At 40.1% G+C, this 17202-nt stretch overlaps 1 protein-coding gene across 4 annotated transcripts in view; it reads left to right on the plus strand.

Annotated features, from left to right (window-relative positions):
* The window catches only part of LOC133369058 (uncharacterized protein F13E9.13, mitochondrial-like), a 45401-nt gene that overhangs the window by 17611 nt on the left and 10588 nt on the right, over positions 1-17202 (plus strand). For all 4 annotated transcript variants that reach the window (XM_061593916.1, XM_061593918.1, XM_061593917.1 and 1 more), the window contains exons 4-6: positions 2082-2262; positions 13185-13335; positions 13989-14116. In XM_061593916.1, the coding sequence (XP_061449900.1) occupies positions 2082-2262; positions 13185-13335; positions 13989-14116 (460 nt within the window). The remainder of the gene's footprint in view (positions 1-2081; positions 2263-13184; positions 13336-13988; positions 14117-17202) is intronic.

A 17202-nucleotide genomic window follows, 5' to 3' on the forward strand; every position in this document is an offset into this window, starting at 1 on the left:
GGTGTGCTTAGCCTTTTGCCTGAGAAGAGAGAGCTTTCAAAGCTCCCTGACCCCCAGCACATTTTCACATAACGTTTTCTGTGGGGGCCCCACTTGTCCCTTTCTACTGTGAGCATCTCCTAGTTTTGGTTATCTTGAGCAAGTTACATTCACTCTGCCACATTCACTCTCCTGAGTATAGTATCCTGCCTTGCATGACTGTTGTGAGGATAATTGAGTTAATTATTGTAAATCACTCTGCATGACAAAAAGGACTTGAATAAGTAACTGCTATTAATAGACTACAGTACTATAGATAGAAAGGAGCTAGTTAGATTTTTAATCTGCTGAACCTCTAAGAAACTCAGGGTGGATTGCATGGTGTTTCCATCCCTACCTTCACCTAATCCTGTGAGTTAGGTTTTGCTGAGAGAATGATATGTTTCTTTTTTTTAATCTCAAGAATTGGAAAAGCAGTTCAAAAACAAGAACCACCAGCTGTTCTGAATAAGCATCTTCTCTACTGACTTAATTCATTTTGGTTATCAGATCCCTCAATTATTACAAGTGAGCTAATGCCCTCTATTTTCTTGGAATAATTCAGGCTTGACTTGGTGGCACATACTTGAAAATGAAACATTTAATATATATTTTTCATTCAAAAGGCGTATAATTGAGCTCAAAGTTAATTCTTTATGATTGCTTTACAAAAATCACAGTTGGTCAGCACTTTGCAAGCAGGTGTTTGTATTGGCAGAGTCACTCTCACTAATAATCTTTTCTGTGGAAGGAAAACTGGTATTGAGGTGTTTGTTTTTTAATCCTCTAATATTACATCCTCACCTTAAGCTTGTTTGCTGGTATTTCTTCTTCAAACATACAGGGCTTAAATACCTATGCTTTATTTGCTGTTGAAACCTATCCCAGTTAACATGAGTTTCCCTAATTCTGATCAGAAATGGATGTAGTGACCAGCCAGCTTTGGATAACCGTATCTTAGCCTGAGATATTAATGAACTGTTTTGTCTCTGAGCTGCCCTTGCCCTCTTAACATGCTGCAATAAGCCAGAAAGTTTTCAGTAAACTAATAGCTTTCTGTTCAGGTTCAGAACAAGCTGGTAACCATAGTTTTCCAGTTCGGATGTAGTGGGAAAAATATATTTAACTGAAGACTTCTGGAATTAATTGTGAGGTGCCGAGAAGAAAGAAGGGATGGGACTTCATGTACTGGCAAAATTAATTAATATCTTTGCTTATTAAAATTAGAAACAATTGTCTGAATGCATCCAGTGAGTATGGATGTCTGAGGTGTGCGTGGCAAGACTGAATTTACAGTTAGTTTAAGTAACAGTGGATTGCATATTCGTTTTAAATTGTTGTAGCTGGAGAACACAGAATCATCACTTCTTCCTCCCCCCTCCCCCTATATGCCTCTTCCATATCCTCCTGTGAGTTGTCTTGCAAAGAAACCCAGTGGTTTTTTCTTATTTATTTATTTATTTATTACTTGATTTATATCCCGCCCTTCCTCCCAGAAGGAGCCCAGGGTGGCAAACAAAAGCACTAAAAACACTTTAAAACATCATAAAAACAGACTTTAAAATACATTAAAACAAGAACTTTAAAAACATTTTTTAAAAGCTTTGAAGACATCTTTTTAAAAAAGGTTAAAAACATATTGTTTAAAAAAGTTTTAAAAACATAGTAAAAAGCAATTCCAACACAGAAGCAAACTGGGGTAAGGTCTCAACTTAAAAGGCTTGTTGAAAGAGGAAGGTCCTCAATAGGCACTGAAAAGATAACAGAGATGGCTTCTGTCTAATATTTAAGGGTAGGGAGTTCTTGCAAGCTATAAATGTGGGCAAATTAAGCAATCCAGTGTATCCCAGTGGACTTTTTCTTTTCTAGTAGTTAAAAGAGAGAAGTCTTAGGATCCTGTATAAGGCTCCAGGTTCAGTGCTAGGTAGACAGATGCTGTGATGTGGTGTTACAATGCAAATTTCCTAAGCATTATCTACAAATCTGTTCACTATATGCAAAACCCTCTGCTTATTTTTGAACAGCTCTTCTGATTTTAATAGGCTTCCTCTATATTCTGACAGGATGGCTTGATTGTAGAAAATATGCATGATCGGCCATACACAGTTGGTGTTGGTCCAGAAGTTACTGCGGCCATGGCAGTCATTTGTGCAACTGTGAAACAAACATGCCCTCTTCTCCCAGTGGGTGTTCAGATCCTTTGTGCTGCAAATCAACAGGCTGTAGCAGTTGCTCTTGCCGCAGGTAAGTGAAGCGACTAGGGATTGCTTTTGGTTTTGACGCTCTAAGACCTCAGAGTAAATACTGTAAAGACACTGACAAGATCTGAACCTCCTCCAACACGCCAAACTTTTCTGCTAAATCACTTTGAATTTTATATTCCCATGTAATGTGTATTTTTTTCACAGTTAGCCTTCAGAGGGAAGAAAGTTCACACTGTCATACCTGCAGAGTGAAGGGAAAGGCAGGCTTCAAGCTGATGGTAGAAGACAGTGATTCATTTGAGAAAGAGTATCTAAGGCTGCAATTCTAATCCCTCTTGCCTGGAAGTAAGACCCATTGAATTCAACGGTATTTACTTCTGAGTATACAGAGTAAGGATTGAGCTCTAACATATTTTGAGTAGAGGCTTACTTGGTGTGTCTTACAGTAATACAGGTAATTTTACCCTTTTCCATTGAGGAAGACCAGTTGTTGGAACATACTGTATATTCTTCATAAAATAAATTGCATTCTAGCACCAGCTTGAGGCCAACCTTTTGGTGGTGTGTGTTCCCCCATCTTGGCTTAGCTGCCAACTCTTAAAAATCCAAGAGATGAACGTTTGTGCTCTGTGCTCTCAGTTATGAGTGTCCGGCTCACAAGCCCAAAGCAGGCATCATGTTCTCGATCTCACAATCCTCCTTCCTTCTCAAACATGAATTGCCCTCTCTATGCCCTCTTCAGAATGAACCATGGTGCAATGTTACTCCTGCACTAGTGTTAATGCTAAGCGTGGTTAGCTTTGACCAAGGTATGCAAACTGGCTTCCTAACCATGGTTAGCGTTAACACCAGAGCAAATGTAATCTGGCAGCACGGTTAGCTCTGAAAAAGGAGAAATAGTTAGGGAATAGTAGGGAATAATTTTGCTTACTTGATTTTAACAATGGATCTTTTTTCCATACTGTGAAGCAAAGCACATTATAAGTTCTTATTCTGTTTTGGAATGAACTCCTTTCCCATAACCATATTAACAGTTGCTTTACACCTTTTCATGTTAAATATCCATTGATGGCTTTCTTCCATGTAGTTCCATAAAATGGTAGGGATTAATTTAAATCATTACCATTTCTCATCTAATTCCAGTTATACCTCAGGATATCACAGTAATCTGCCTTAATGAACTATTACACCTCTGTTGAATTAATGAAATTCACTTAAGAATAAATTAAATTAACCTGAACTTAACGAGAATCACCATAGGCCAACGGATAGTGTCCATCCTACATTTAGATCCTAATTTTAGCTCATCTTAAGGTGTTGGACTATGACCTGGGAGACCAGGGTTCAAATCCCCACATAGCCATGAAGCTCATTGGGTGACCTTGGGCCAGTCACTGCCTCTCAGCCTCAGAGAAAGGCAATGGTAAACCTCTGAATACTGCTTACCATAAAAACCCTATTCTTAGGGTCGCCATAAGTTGGAATTGACTTGAAGGCAGTCCATTTCCATTTTCCATGCAGTTACTAGGTGTCCTTATATCTTACTTTTGGTCCCTTTCTAAAAAATGGGAATGATAGTGGCCTACTCCATTCACAGGCCTGTTGTGAGGATAATGGAAACATGCAGTTAAGCACTTTACAAATGTTGTACATCTGATATTAAGTGTTGTGTACTAATAAGAACTCTTTGTGGCCCTGTAAAACATACTTTATTAGTATGTGTCAGACAAAAGCAAAGTACTGTATATTTAAACAAAAAGTCAACTTTGTTTATGGCATGAGCATTAATAATATAAATTGCACTAACACAGCCGTGGTTTTTGTCTGCTGGAATGCTGGTTTAAAAGTTTTAGCACTTCATTTATGCTGTGTCTGATTCAAGAATGATAGGAGATTAATACTAAAACCATGCATTACTTTCATGCAATCCTTTTAATGTATCTTGATGCAAACTGTGACTGATGAATCATCTTTTACATCTAACATCTGTTTCCTAGATTGGCACTACTTTTACTTATTTCATTTTACTTTACAAAATTGATAATGCCATTTTTTCCTCTTTCACTGTTGCAGATGAATGCTTTGCTTTACTTAAACTACTAGGATCTTCAGTCATTAAGCAGAAATGATTAGACAGCAGATATATCTTCATATTAAGGTGCACTGTAATTTTAACTATATTTTCCTCATTTCTGTTTAACATTTTTCCTATGATTTTAGAAAATGCTACTTGAATGATTTTGCCCTTTTTCTGCCTTGGGATAACACTCTGATCTTCATTTATTTTGATTTGAATTGATCTCTGAATTTCTTTTCAACCTCAGTACAGTTTCCTATAATTTAGAATTATATATGGATTTTCACATATATGGATAGCTTTTCACATCATCCTTGGGTCCTGATTCTGTGCATATTTAGTTAGAAGTCAATATAATTGAACCGAAGGGCAAATGTGCACATTTGAGTAAATGTGCATAGGTCCAGGCAGCTGTAAGACTCCTTATGAGGTGTCTGGAGCACAGTCTAGTCATGTTTTGTTGGATGAGTTTCAGTCGTTTCAGTTCGAGGACGTGGACAAGGTGCTTGGACAGGTACATGCTACCACTTCGGTACTTGATCCTTGCCCCTCTTGGCTTATAAAAACCAGCAAGGATGGAACAGGTGGCTGGGCCAAGGAAGTGATAAATGCCTCTTTACGAGAGGGAGTGGTCCCTGGCTGTCTGAAAGAAGCGGCGGTGAGACCACTCCTGAAAAAACCTTCCTTGGACCCAGAGGACCTTAACAACTATAGACCAGTAGCAAATGTTCCATTCTTGGGCAAGGTCTTGGAACGAGTGGTTGCTGACCAGCTCCAGGCGCTATTGGATGAAGCCGATTATCTAGATCCATTTCAGTCGGGTTTCAGACCTGGTTTTGGCACTGAGACGGCCTTGGTCGCCCTGTGTGATGACCTATGTCGGGAGAGAGACAGAGGGAGTGTAACTCTGTTGATTCTCCTTGATCTCTCAGCGGCTTTTGATACCATCGACCATGGTATCCTTCTGGAGAGACTTGCGGAGTTGGGTGTTGGAGGCACTGCTTGGCAGTGGTTCCGCTCCTACTTGGCGGGCCGTCTCCAGAAGATAATACTTGGGGAACATTGCTCGACCCCGTGGGTTCTCCAATATGGGGTCCCGCAGGGTTCGGTCTTGTCTCCCATGCTTTTTAATATCTATATGAAGCTGTTGGGTGCGGTCATCTGGAGTTTTGGAGTGCGTTGTCATCAGTACGCTCATGACACGCAGCTCTACTTCTCCTTTTCATCTTCTTCAGGTGAGGCGGTCGAGGTGCTGAACCGTTGTCTGGACGCGACAATGGACTGGATGAGAACTAACAAACTGAGACTCAATCCTGATAAGACTGAGATGCTGCTGGTGGATGGTTTCTCTGGTCAGACGGTGGATACATACCCTGTCCTGGATGGGGTTACACTCCCCCTAAAGGATCAGGTTTGTAGTTTGGGAGTCGTTTTAGACTCTTCCCTATCACTTGAGGCCCATGTAGCCTCGGTGGCACGGAATGCATTCTACCAACTTCGGTTGGTAGCCCAGCTACGTCCCTATCTGAGTAAGGCGGACCTTACATCAGTGGTTCATGCTCTGGTAACCTCACGTTTGGACTACTGCAACGCACTCTACGTAGGGCTACCTCTGAAGACGGTTCGGAAGCTACAGCTAGTGCAAAATACAGCGGCCAGACTGCTAACAAGAACTAAGCGGTCTGAGCATATAACACCTGTTCTGGCTCGCTTGCACTGGCTTCCAATATGCTACCGGGCCAGATTCAAAGTGTTGGTACTAACCTATAAAGCCTTATACGGCGCGGGACCATGATACCTGCAGGAACGCCTCTCCCGTTATGAACCGGCTCGTACACTACGGTCTACTACGAAGGCCCTCCTCCGGGTCCCGACCCATAGAGAGGCCCGGAGGGTAGTTACAAGATCTAGGGCCTTCTCAGTGGTGGCCCCCGAATTGTGGAATAGTCCCCCCGAGGAGGTACGCCTGGCGCCGACATTATTATCTTTTCGGCGCCAGGTTAAAACCTTTCTCTTCTCTGAGGCATTTTAATTTAAGTTATTTATGTAAATGTTGTAATTTTTATTTTAGATGGTGTACTTTTATATTTGTTATATTGATCTTGTAATTTTATTATTGTATATGCTTCTATGTTTGCCACCCAGAGAGCTGTTTGCTAGTCGGGCGGGATATAAGCTGAATAAAATAAATACATGTCAAAGCTAACAGACAAAATTATCCCTTCAATTCACACAGCTAGTTACAGAGTCAATTTATCAGTCACTAGGCCCAATGCAAATGTAATGCTGTTCCCTGAAAACCATAGTTTGCAAATGAGGGCAGCTTTGGGACCATGCACTTGCCTTCAGGCAGAAATTCCTCCCTTATTCCTTGTCATTTTTAATCATTATTTAGCATTATATGTACATCAATGTTAACCATGCTTATTGCTAAACAAGGCACCCATATTAACCAGGGTTTCAAGCAGGATTTGCAAGCATCAGTTTAGCAAACTGGGTAGTGCTAACCAAGGCTTACATCGGTTCAGGTGTAACATGAAACCATGGTTAAAGGTGACAAGGAAAGAAAGGGGAATTTTCACTGAACGAGAGGAGGGAATGCATTCTGAGAGATGGCTTCTTCTTTGCAGGAGCCCAACACTGTGTTTGCACCAGGCCTTGGCAGCGGATGAAGTTGTGTCAGATGTACACAAATCAAAGTCAGTTATGCTGATTTAGACGATTTACCCAAATAGTGGAATAATACAGGAAAAGGTATACATCTACCATTGAGCTATGGCCCTTCCTGCCAACCTACAGGAGACATACCACTGTGGTGTCTCCTTTGGGTTGGTGGAAAGGGCTGTAGTGTAATAGCAGAGCATCTGCTTTGCATGTAGAAGTGCCAGATTCAATTCCCAGCATCTCCAGTTAAGGTTTGGAAAGACCTCTGTCTGAAATCCTGGAGAGCCGCTGCTAGTCAGTGTAAACAGTACTGAGCTAGATAACCAATAGTCTGACTTGGTATAAGGCGGCTTCATATGATCCTTCCTATGTCTTTAGGCTGAAAGGCAATGTATAAACACTTTGGAAAAATACATGTGGGGGGGTATGAGTGTGTGACTCTCTCTCTCTCCCTCTCATACACACACATTTATGGAGGCCTGATTTAATGTTTCCAGTGAATTCAAAAACAAGACCGTCCTTAGATTGGGGTAATTTGAGTTAGACCCTCTCACAATAAGTGTTCACAAATAAAGATTTCCAGAAATAACCATTCTGGCCTGCTCTTCATTAACGTTACTCATGAATAGTTAAAAAACCTTGCGGTTTAAGAATGTAGCTATAGCCACAGCTTTTTCTATCAAATTTCAAAAAGCAGGGAAATTGGGCAGCTATAGCGAATGCACCAGGGGAGCAGGAGACTTAACCTCCTCTCTGAGATATTGTACTGGCCTACACATTTGTCAAAATGCAAACACAATTTGGGTTGGTCTTTCACAGTCCAATCCACTTCCTGTGTAGCTTGGAAGAATTTGGAAATATATGCCTCTGCGTATATGGTAAGTGTTGGCAACACCTGCAATCAGCCCAAGTAACAGAAACAAGACGTGCTGTGCTTTGCTGTGCTGGTCTCATTTTAGTAGGAAGGAAACAACAATATAAAGACAGTTGATGTAGTTCAGATATTCACTTGTAAATATGTTTGATTTACTTTGCAATTTAGTAAAATTTCCTATGGTAAATGCTTTTCTTTTGCTTCTGTTTCTGTGAATATGTGAAGTACAGCAACACTTTATTTAATTTGCATGAAAAACGTCCATAAACAATTGTGGAATAATGGCACTGACAATTGTGCAGAATAGTGTCCAGTGGGCATGAGGAGTATCTCAGGCTGCAGGTAACACTGGGAGGTAAATTAAATAAAAATATGCAAATTTTAAGTGTGCTCTGTTTTTAATGGACCATGCCCATCCTTTGTTAACTGGAGTGGTTTAAGCATAGCAGGCTGAACACATGCGTCTTTGCCAGGCCAGGTTCTTTTTTCCCAACAGCTAGATTCATTGTTTAAGTTGCAACATATTGTAATCAGTCCGATTTTATATCAGAGCTGCAGCTTTGGGTGCACCTGTTATTGCACCCAAAATAGAAATAGAATATAACCTCCAACATGAGTATGCTGGCTGTGGCTGATGGGAGTTGTAATTTAAAACAGGTGGAGGGCACTCTGTTGGGGAAGGCTGCCCTAGTTTCTGGCTGTAAACAGAGAGAAATAGAAGGTAAAGATCACATGGGAAGAAGAAGTGGGCCTCTATGCACAGCTAAAGAACAGAAAGTGAGAAGGAAGAGTCTGGCTAGGAGAGGACACCTACCTCAGTGGGGTTCCTTTGCAAGTTTTCTGAGAATGGTGTGTGTGATCAATGGCAAAAAAGTTAAAACACTGCAAGTGCAGCAAAGTAGCCAGGAAGGGCAGCAGAGGCCTCTTCAAGCACCAAGTGCAAAACAGTATTCACACACACACGCACAAACACACAAACGAGTCTTCTCTTACCTCCACAGTACTTCGTCTCCAATCCGCTGCTGCCTCCTTCACCTTCTTCATCCAAGGGTTGACAGGTCAGAAGCATCTCAAACCCTGAAATTTTTGGGGTGGGCCCGAGTGATGTCGTGGGGTGAACCCTAGTGTGACTTCCTCCTCCCCCCCCATGGGATGCAGCTGGATGCGAAGCCGGGGGTGCAACAACAGGCCCAAATTTCCCTTCTCCGGAGTCTTCCTGGACTCCAGTGATTGCTGGTTGGATGATGGCAGCTGTGGAATACCAGGCAGTCTGCCTGAAGACAGTTTGTTGGCCACGAAGGATCTAAAAAATCCAGAGTAATGACACATGTTGACAAGAGGAGGGAGCAGAGGCAATAGATAAGTGATGAACTGTGTTGCATTTCTTGAGTTACTTGAGAAGAGGGATTGATTATTAAACCACTCTGGGAATTGTTGCTGTGTGAGAGTAACAGGGGTCTCCTAACAACTTTCAGCAGCTTAACAAACCACACTTTCCAGGATTCTTTGGAGGAAGCCATGGCTATTGAAAGTGGAATAAATGTATGTGCGAATGTAGCCTATGAGTTGTAGTGTTATGAGAGAGGGAGAAAAACTATTCACTGACTACTTTTTCCAAGCCATGCATCATTTTATACATATTTTATGTATATGCATATACATACTTGATGCATAATGTCACCTCTTACTCACTTTTTATCTAATTAAAACCTAATTGAAAACATACCCTCACACACATATGCCCTGTTCACACGTTATAGTCAATGAGCGTACAGTCTGTATACTTGGGTACACAAAGCACCAGAATGGTGATGGTGGGGTAGTTTCATTTAACACGGTACAATGTGAAAAATCCATGCTGGCTATAGTATACAGCCACTCTTGTGGATGTATAACACCAGTAGCTTTAAACCTTTCCAACCCCAGAACCTAGCCTCTATGAGCACTGGAAACTTGGCTTGCTTTTAATTCTTTAGCATGTATGCCAATTTCTCTTTCTCTCTCTTATACTCCTGTCTTTCATTCTCATCCCTGTCTCTGTTTTTTTATTACCTTTTTTATACTTTACTATAAAAAAAGAAAAAGGTAATGCCTCTGGTATTAATCCAGCTAGCGTGTGTGGGTGTGTACCAGGTGTACCAGGCCATGTACCAGGTGTGAGGAACTTTTGAGCCTCCGGATATTGCTAAACTACAACTCTCATCACCCCCAGCAAGCATAGCCAATGGCCAGGTATAATGCATTTGGAGCACCCAAGGTTCCCTATACCTGGCTTTCATTGTCTGAATGTTTAATCAGGTGTACTTTTTAGTTATGCTCTTTTATTCATAGCTCTGAAAATGATATCTACAAAACATAAAACGTCTGAAAAAAGAAATGTTTATAAACCTGACTTATGAGAGAATAACTCATCACCGCATGAAGATAATTTTTTATAAATAGATCTTTACTGGTCTGTGATTTTATTTTTGTTCCTATATGCAAAACTGCCACTTTAAGTTAAATGTTAAATACTTTAAGTATTTAATAGATATCCTGCTATCTAAGTGGCAAGCACAGCCCATTTTCATTGCTCTGCTTAAAGCTCAGTGTAAAACTATTATGGAAATAAAATCTCTGCACAAAATCCAGCTTTCTTGTAGGGATATAAGTTCAATGTAGTGCCACTTGAATTTCTTAGGTGTTTACATAACATCAACCTTAATTGATGTTGTTCATTTGTAAGAACCTAAGTTACCTCAGACCATTCCTGCAGATTAATCTGCTTTGGTTTTGTGCAAAACAGATTCCAAATGCATTTCCATCATGGTTGCATCTGGTCTTCAATTGCTCTCACATTGCACACACATTGTAATTCTCGACTGTTGGATTCTTTGGGCTGTTAATCGCTGCCCTAGGCATGGAAGTACATTGTTCCCCCCTGCCTCTGCCCCTGCCCCAGTTCCTTCTTTTAAAAAAACAGTTTCTGTGCAAAAACTGTTTTGAAGGGCTCTAGGGGAGAAAAATAAGGGCATAAAGGATTCAGTGAAGAAATAAGAATAGGAATAACAATTGATACTTCACACCCGAGAAAAATAACATCAAAGAGCCAGCAAGCACTTTGAGGAACCACTGCTTGCTTACGTGCTTGGTTATTTATTTATTTATACATACATACATACATACATACATACAATCATTTAAAGGCTGTCTTTTTGGACATGGGTTACTCAAGGCAGCTTAATTTTAAAAAAAATAGCGGTATTAATTATTAAAAGCATACACCAAATAAAACAATATAAAATTCCTGCAAACATAGAAGAGCTATCCATCTTCACACAGCTCTCCAACAACAAAGACCTTATTTAGGAGAAGGTGGCCCAGTTTTCTTATTTTATTTTAACGGGCCCACATTTGCAGCATGGGTGAAATGCACCCCTGTAGCGAGGGACTTCTACATTCTATGGGACAAAAAAGGCCCTGATTCTTATCCCAGCTGAATTGACCTTGCAAAGTTAATATCACAACTTTGTTGCACAGTTAAGCATTATTTTCTGTTTCTTGATTTGAGGGATTATATAATAGCAGAACATCTTGCTTTTTTAATGCTAAAAAATAATTTATGTCATTGTCTTGTCAAAAACTGCATACCATCTTGATTATTCCTTGTTTCTGAGTGGGAATGGCGGAGTTCTCCCATGTCTGAAATGGTTTGCCAAGCTTTGTTCACAACTGCTTCATTATTAACAGGTGTACCATGTGTTCTTCGGCAGTGCATAATTTCCTGTGCATAGATCCTGATTTAATTAACTACATCTGTTTGAGGCTTCACAGAATGATGCATATTACTGAGTCTCAGGAACATTTATGGAGGTGATAAAGATACAAATATAGATGCTTTCTACACTGTCGCTATCATTTTGCTATCTTTTTGATAATGTTCGGGAATACACAATCCACACCCACCAAGTCTGGATTAGTTTCCCCCCCCCTCAAAAAACCCCTTGTTGTTTCTTTAGTATCTGATTTCTTGATGTAATAATTAACATTCATTACATGGAAGTTAAATTCTATTCTTTTGTGTTCTCCCTGCATCTGGTCAGTCTTCCTACTGCAGTGCTGCACAGATGGCTGGATAGTTCACTTGGTTAGAACCCCGTACAAAGAACACCAAAACATGGATTTGATCCCCATATGAGCTGGAAGTTTTACTTCAGGAAGGGGCTATAGTTTAATGATAGAGGATATACTTTGTGTGTGTGTACAGAAAGTCCTAAATTTCATCCAGGAAATGTCCAGTTAAAGGTACCAAGTCTGGGGATGTTCTTTGTCTGAAACCTTGAAGGGGCTCTACCAGTCAAATTAGATGATACTGGACAGGTGAACCAATGGTCTGACTCTTGCATAAAGTTAATTCCTTATATCAGATTGCAGGGCAAAATCTGTTATATTAAGGGAGAACCTATCATCATAGCAATTGATGCTGGAGTGGTCTTTTCCAGAGGCAGAAAGAGAGCTGTGGAACTAGCACATATAATATCCTTAAAACAATCCTACGAAGAGCGTATTGGAAAAATGGTTGGATTAATTTAGTTGGATCTAGTTCCTTGGAGGCAGAATTGACTAGATGGCCTCTTAAAGCAAGGGCAGGGAACCTTTTTCAGTCCAAGGGCTACATTTCCTTTTAGGCGACCTGGGGGCACATGCCAGTGTGGATGGGGCCAAAGGCAAAAGCTGATGGAGCAACAAATGTACTTTTTACCTTTGTGCAGTAGGCTAGTTTCTACACACCCTCACACACCCATCTATCCTTCATCCAGACAAGCAAGAGGCATTCTCAGAATTTAAGGACAAATCCCAGCCAGCCAGAAACACTTTGGATGAAAAACAAGAACCAGTGAGGGGTGTGTCCTGGGGAGAATTTCAAGGGCCAAATGCAGAGGCCTGGAGAGACACATTTGGGCTCCAGAACTAATGTTCCCGACCCCTGTCTTAAGGGAACAGCTGTCTATTCCAGAAGACCAAGATGCACAACTCTTTGACTCACAGAACTTTGGGTAGGGTTCTTGCTTTTTTCAAGGGTTTGTGCTTGATGACTTCTGAATCAAAGATTTGTAATGGGGGATCAAATTAGGCTATTAATGCCTATTCCAAGAGACAGTGGCTTGCCAGTGGTCACCTAGCAAACATCACAGCTGGGCAGTAATTTAATTTTGGATCTCCTGTATACACGCTCAACATGCTAATGTACCACTCACCTTTCATAATGTATCCCATTTGTGTTGGGATAAATGTGGTAACTAACTGTGATTGACTGTTTCTTTCTAGTCCTCATTCAGCTTTATCCCGGTATTATTGCCATTTGCAGGTCTTGACTTTATTCGAGCTGAAGGCTTCGTTTTTGCTCACGTGGCGGATGAGGGAATTCTAAATGGCTGTGCTGGCAGTTTACTAAGATACCGGAAGCAAATTGGAGCAGAACACATTCAGGTTTTTGCTGACATTAAAAAGAAACACAGGTAATTAGCAATCATACTAAAAATGTGTTTGAAACTTATATTTGCCAAACAAATGGTCTGTCAATGAGTCAGCTTCTGCTTGCATTGAATTTTTATGGCTATCACAACTGACAAACATCCCATGCTTTCCAGCTGAGTCTTCTAGCAACAGATCAAGGGCTCTGTCATTGAAGCTGTAAATATTCTCACTCCCAACTTAGCCTTTTAAAGTAATGAGAACTTGGGAAATTTTGCAATAGAGGAATGCACAACACTCAGGTCCTGCTGTCGGCTTCCCATAGGCATCTGGCCTCTGCAAGAAAAGGATGCTGGATTAAATGGGCCATTAGCCTGATACAGTAGGCTGTTCTTATGCCCTCAGTGCATTCTGGGATATAATCAGGGAATGTGTGAACAAAAAAGTCCTTGTGGTCAAATCACCACATATTTACAACTGGACAAGTTGAATATCTGGACACCTGCAACAAGTACATTGATGGAGGATTGGGGTTCACTTGATTAGTGCTTTGCTAACTTCCTTGATTTATTACATTCTGATGGGGCTGAAAAGCTGGCCTGCAGTTCTTTTGAAAAGGGAATGGTAGGAAAAGATGTTTTAACTACTACAGGTATGACTGCCAAAAGTAAACAGGTTGTGTTTCTGCTGTTGCCAGTGCTCATGCTCTGACAGCTGATGTCAGTGTAGTAGAGACGGCTAGGGCTGCTGAATTCTTTCTGGCTGATGGTGTCATATTGACTGGAACTGCAACTGGCTTGGAGGCGGATCCCAAAGAACTGGAAGGTAAGAACTGTGAGGCATATAAGCTCACTATTACTAGAGAGAAGGCATTCACTTGCTAGATTATGAACTCTGATAAACCCTTGACTCAAAATTCTATAGAGGTACTGTTTGTTTACATACATTGTATTGTTATTATTTATTAATGAGTGAAAAAGAAAATGGTTGCAAATTTCTGTATATAAAACATGACATGCAACATCAGTTACAGTTTCAGCTAGAGGGGCTGTATACTATAACAAGCATGGATTTTTCACATTTCACCATGCTAAATTGAAAATACCCCCCATGCCATTCTGCTGCTTCCCATAAGCTAACTTCAAAACAGCATCTTATAAAATGTATAGTTCTGAACTCAAAAACGCTTGCTTAACAACCCTCTAATTTTTAATGGTGATACACAAAACACTTGAGAGAATCCAGAAAGTGTGGAACTATTTTACTTTTTTCTGTCAGTTGTCTTATATTTTGTTGAAATTAATTAAAAATCAGCCATGTTCACAGAGTACCTGTAATACTATTACTGTACTTTGCCCCATACTCTGATCTTCATCTTCTGCAGTTTAAAAGTTTAAAAAATTGCATGGCTGATTTTTAATTAATTTCAGAAAATTAACATTGGAGTCTATGATAGCGCAGGCATGCTCAGTAAGAACCAACTGTCAGTGTCCTAAAAGCCAGACTAACAGCTATTTATCAGGGGGAGAATTACATTTTTTGTATGTTTGTTGCTGCTGTTCTTTGCTTCTTTCCTGTGTTACTACTGCTTCTACAGAGAATCTAATGTAGAAAATTATATTTCTCTCATTATTCATCCTAGATATCTGTGCCAAATTTATTTCCATTGATTTCAAAGCCTTTTTATTGGCCAATGTCATATGATGGTGAAGACAGCCTTTTGTGTTTCAAACTGGAGGTTATATTCTTTTTTGGGTGCATTTAACAGTTAAATCTGAAATTGCAGCTTTGATGTAAAATTAGACTGATTGCAATATATCGCTACTTAAGCAATGAATCTAGCTGTTGGAAAAAACAAACTTGGTCTGCCCAAGATGCATTTGTTCAGCCTGCTATGCTTAAACCACTCCACTTAAGGATGGATGGATATGGTCAATTAAAAACATAGAGCACACCTAGAAATTGGCTAGAATATATTTCGCCTCCCACTGTTTTATCTTGTGCAGACTGAGACACTCCTCAAGTCCATTGCAGACTGTTCTGCAGAATAGACAGTGCCATTATTCCACAATTGGTTTTGGAGGTTTTTAGTGTAAATTATGCAAAGTGTTGTTGTACTTCAGATATTCACAGAAACAGAAGCAAAAGAAAAAAATTAACATGGGAAAAGTCACTAAAATTGCAAAGTAAATCAAACATATTTAAAGTGACTATCTGAACTATATCAACTGTCTTAATATTGTTGCTTCTTCCCTGCTAAAACAAGATCAGCACAGCACATGTCTTATTTCTGTTATTTGTGCTGATTGCAGGTGTTGCCACCCTCACCATATGCTCAGAGGCACATGTTACCAAATTCTTCCAAGCTACACAGGAAGTGGATTGGACTGTGAAAGACCAACCCAAATTGTGTTTGCATTTTTACAAATGTGTAGGCCAGTACAATATCTCAGAGAGGAGGTCAGGTCCCCTGCTCCCCTGATGCGTTCACTATAGCTGCCCAATTTCCCTGCTTTTAAAAGTTTGATAGAAATATCTGTTGGTTGTACGTACATTCTTAAACTGCAAGGTTGTTTTTTTTTGCCTATTAGTGAATATTGTATAATTCAGTTTTGCCTCATTTTATTCCATATAAAGGATATGTTACCAGTAGTATACTTTCTATAACCAGCTGTGGCAAATGTTTCAATTCTTGTCAGGTATAAGTAGCTGTCGTAGAAAGCAGATAACTATGGAAATGAATGTATATATTTCTCATTTCTCTTAATTAAAAAAAAGAAGAAGATGGAAAGGCTTCATTTCTGATAGCTGTAGCTCATGAATGATGACATTCTTCATAACCTTTTTTAAAAGGTTATTTCTAATGAAGGTAAATTAAGAACATAACTCTTAACATGAGAAGAAATAGGAGATTTAGCTTGGGAACTGACATTCTAGCAGGAAGAACAACATCTGCAGGAGTGAAGTGCAAATAATAGAGACTGGACACCAGTGGGAGTTTGGTTTTGCAACTTCCAAATTGATTTTGCATTAGTTCCAAATGCATTTTGCATTAGTTCCAAATGCATTAGGATTGTCCTAGGACAAAGTAGTTGGGGCAATAAATGCCTGATGAGTTTTGATGCAAGATGCTATCCCTGGGGCCCTTTCTTGGGATAGACATTAATAGCCTGATTTGATCCCTGCTTACAGTTCATTGATTCATGAGTCATCAAGCACGACCCCTTGAAGAAGTAAAAATCATACCTAACATTCTCTTTGTCAAACAGCTGGACATCTTGGTCTTCTGCAATGGATGCCTGTTCCTTTAAGAGACCATCTAGTCAGCTCTGCCACCAAGGACTAGATCCAACTAAACTCATTTAAGTATTGATCTAGTATGCTCTTCAAGACCTCCACTGACTTAAAAAAAATATTAAAAATACCCTACCACACTTTAGGCAATGTATCCTAGTGCTTTGACAGTTAATAAGTTCTTCCTTATGTGTAGCTGAACACTTGTCACTGTAATAAGTTATATTCTAAATAGTTTGAAGTTTCTGTCTCTCCAGGGTAAAAAAGAAAATGGCCTGATGCCCCCAAAACCAAAATGAGCCTCGAGGAAGACTCCCAGTGGCTACAGAAATGTAGTTTTACAGAGTAATCCTAAATATAGAAGGGTGGTGTAAATTGCACTGACATAATTTACATTGGTTTAAGTTATCCTTATTCCAAATTCTGTTCAGGAGGAATTTGATTTACACCACCCTTTTTGCCAGGGTTGGTAGGTCACGTGACCCAAACTGAAAGGGGTTTGCTGTAAGTCTCTCCTTGCCCTGTCCCCCCCCCACCATGCCCCTGCTACGTGCTCCCTCTCCTCCCTCTCTCTCTCTCTCTCTCTCTCTCTCTCTCTCTCTCACACACACACACAC

Source organism: Rhineura floridana, chromosome 13 (assembly GCF_030035675.1).
Source record: "Rhineura floridana isolate rRhiFlo1 chromosome 13, rRhiFlo1.hap2, whole genome shotgun sequence".
NCBI classification, from domain to species: Eukaryota; Metazoa; Chordata; class Lepidosauria; order Squamata; family Rhineuridae; genus Rhineura; species Rhineura floridana.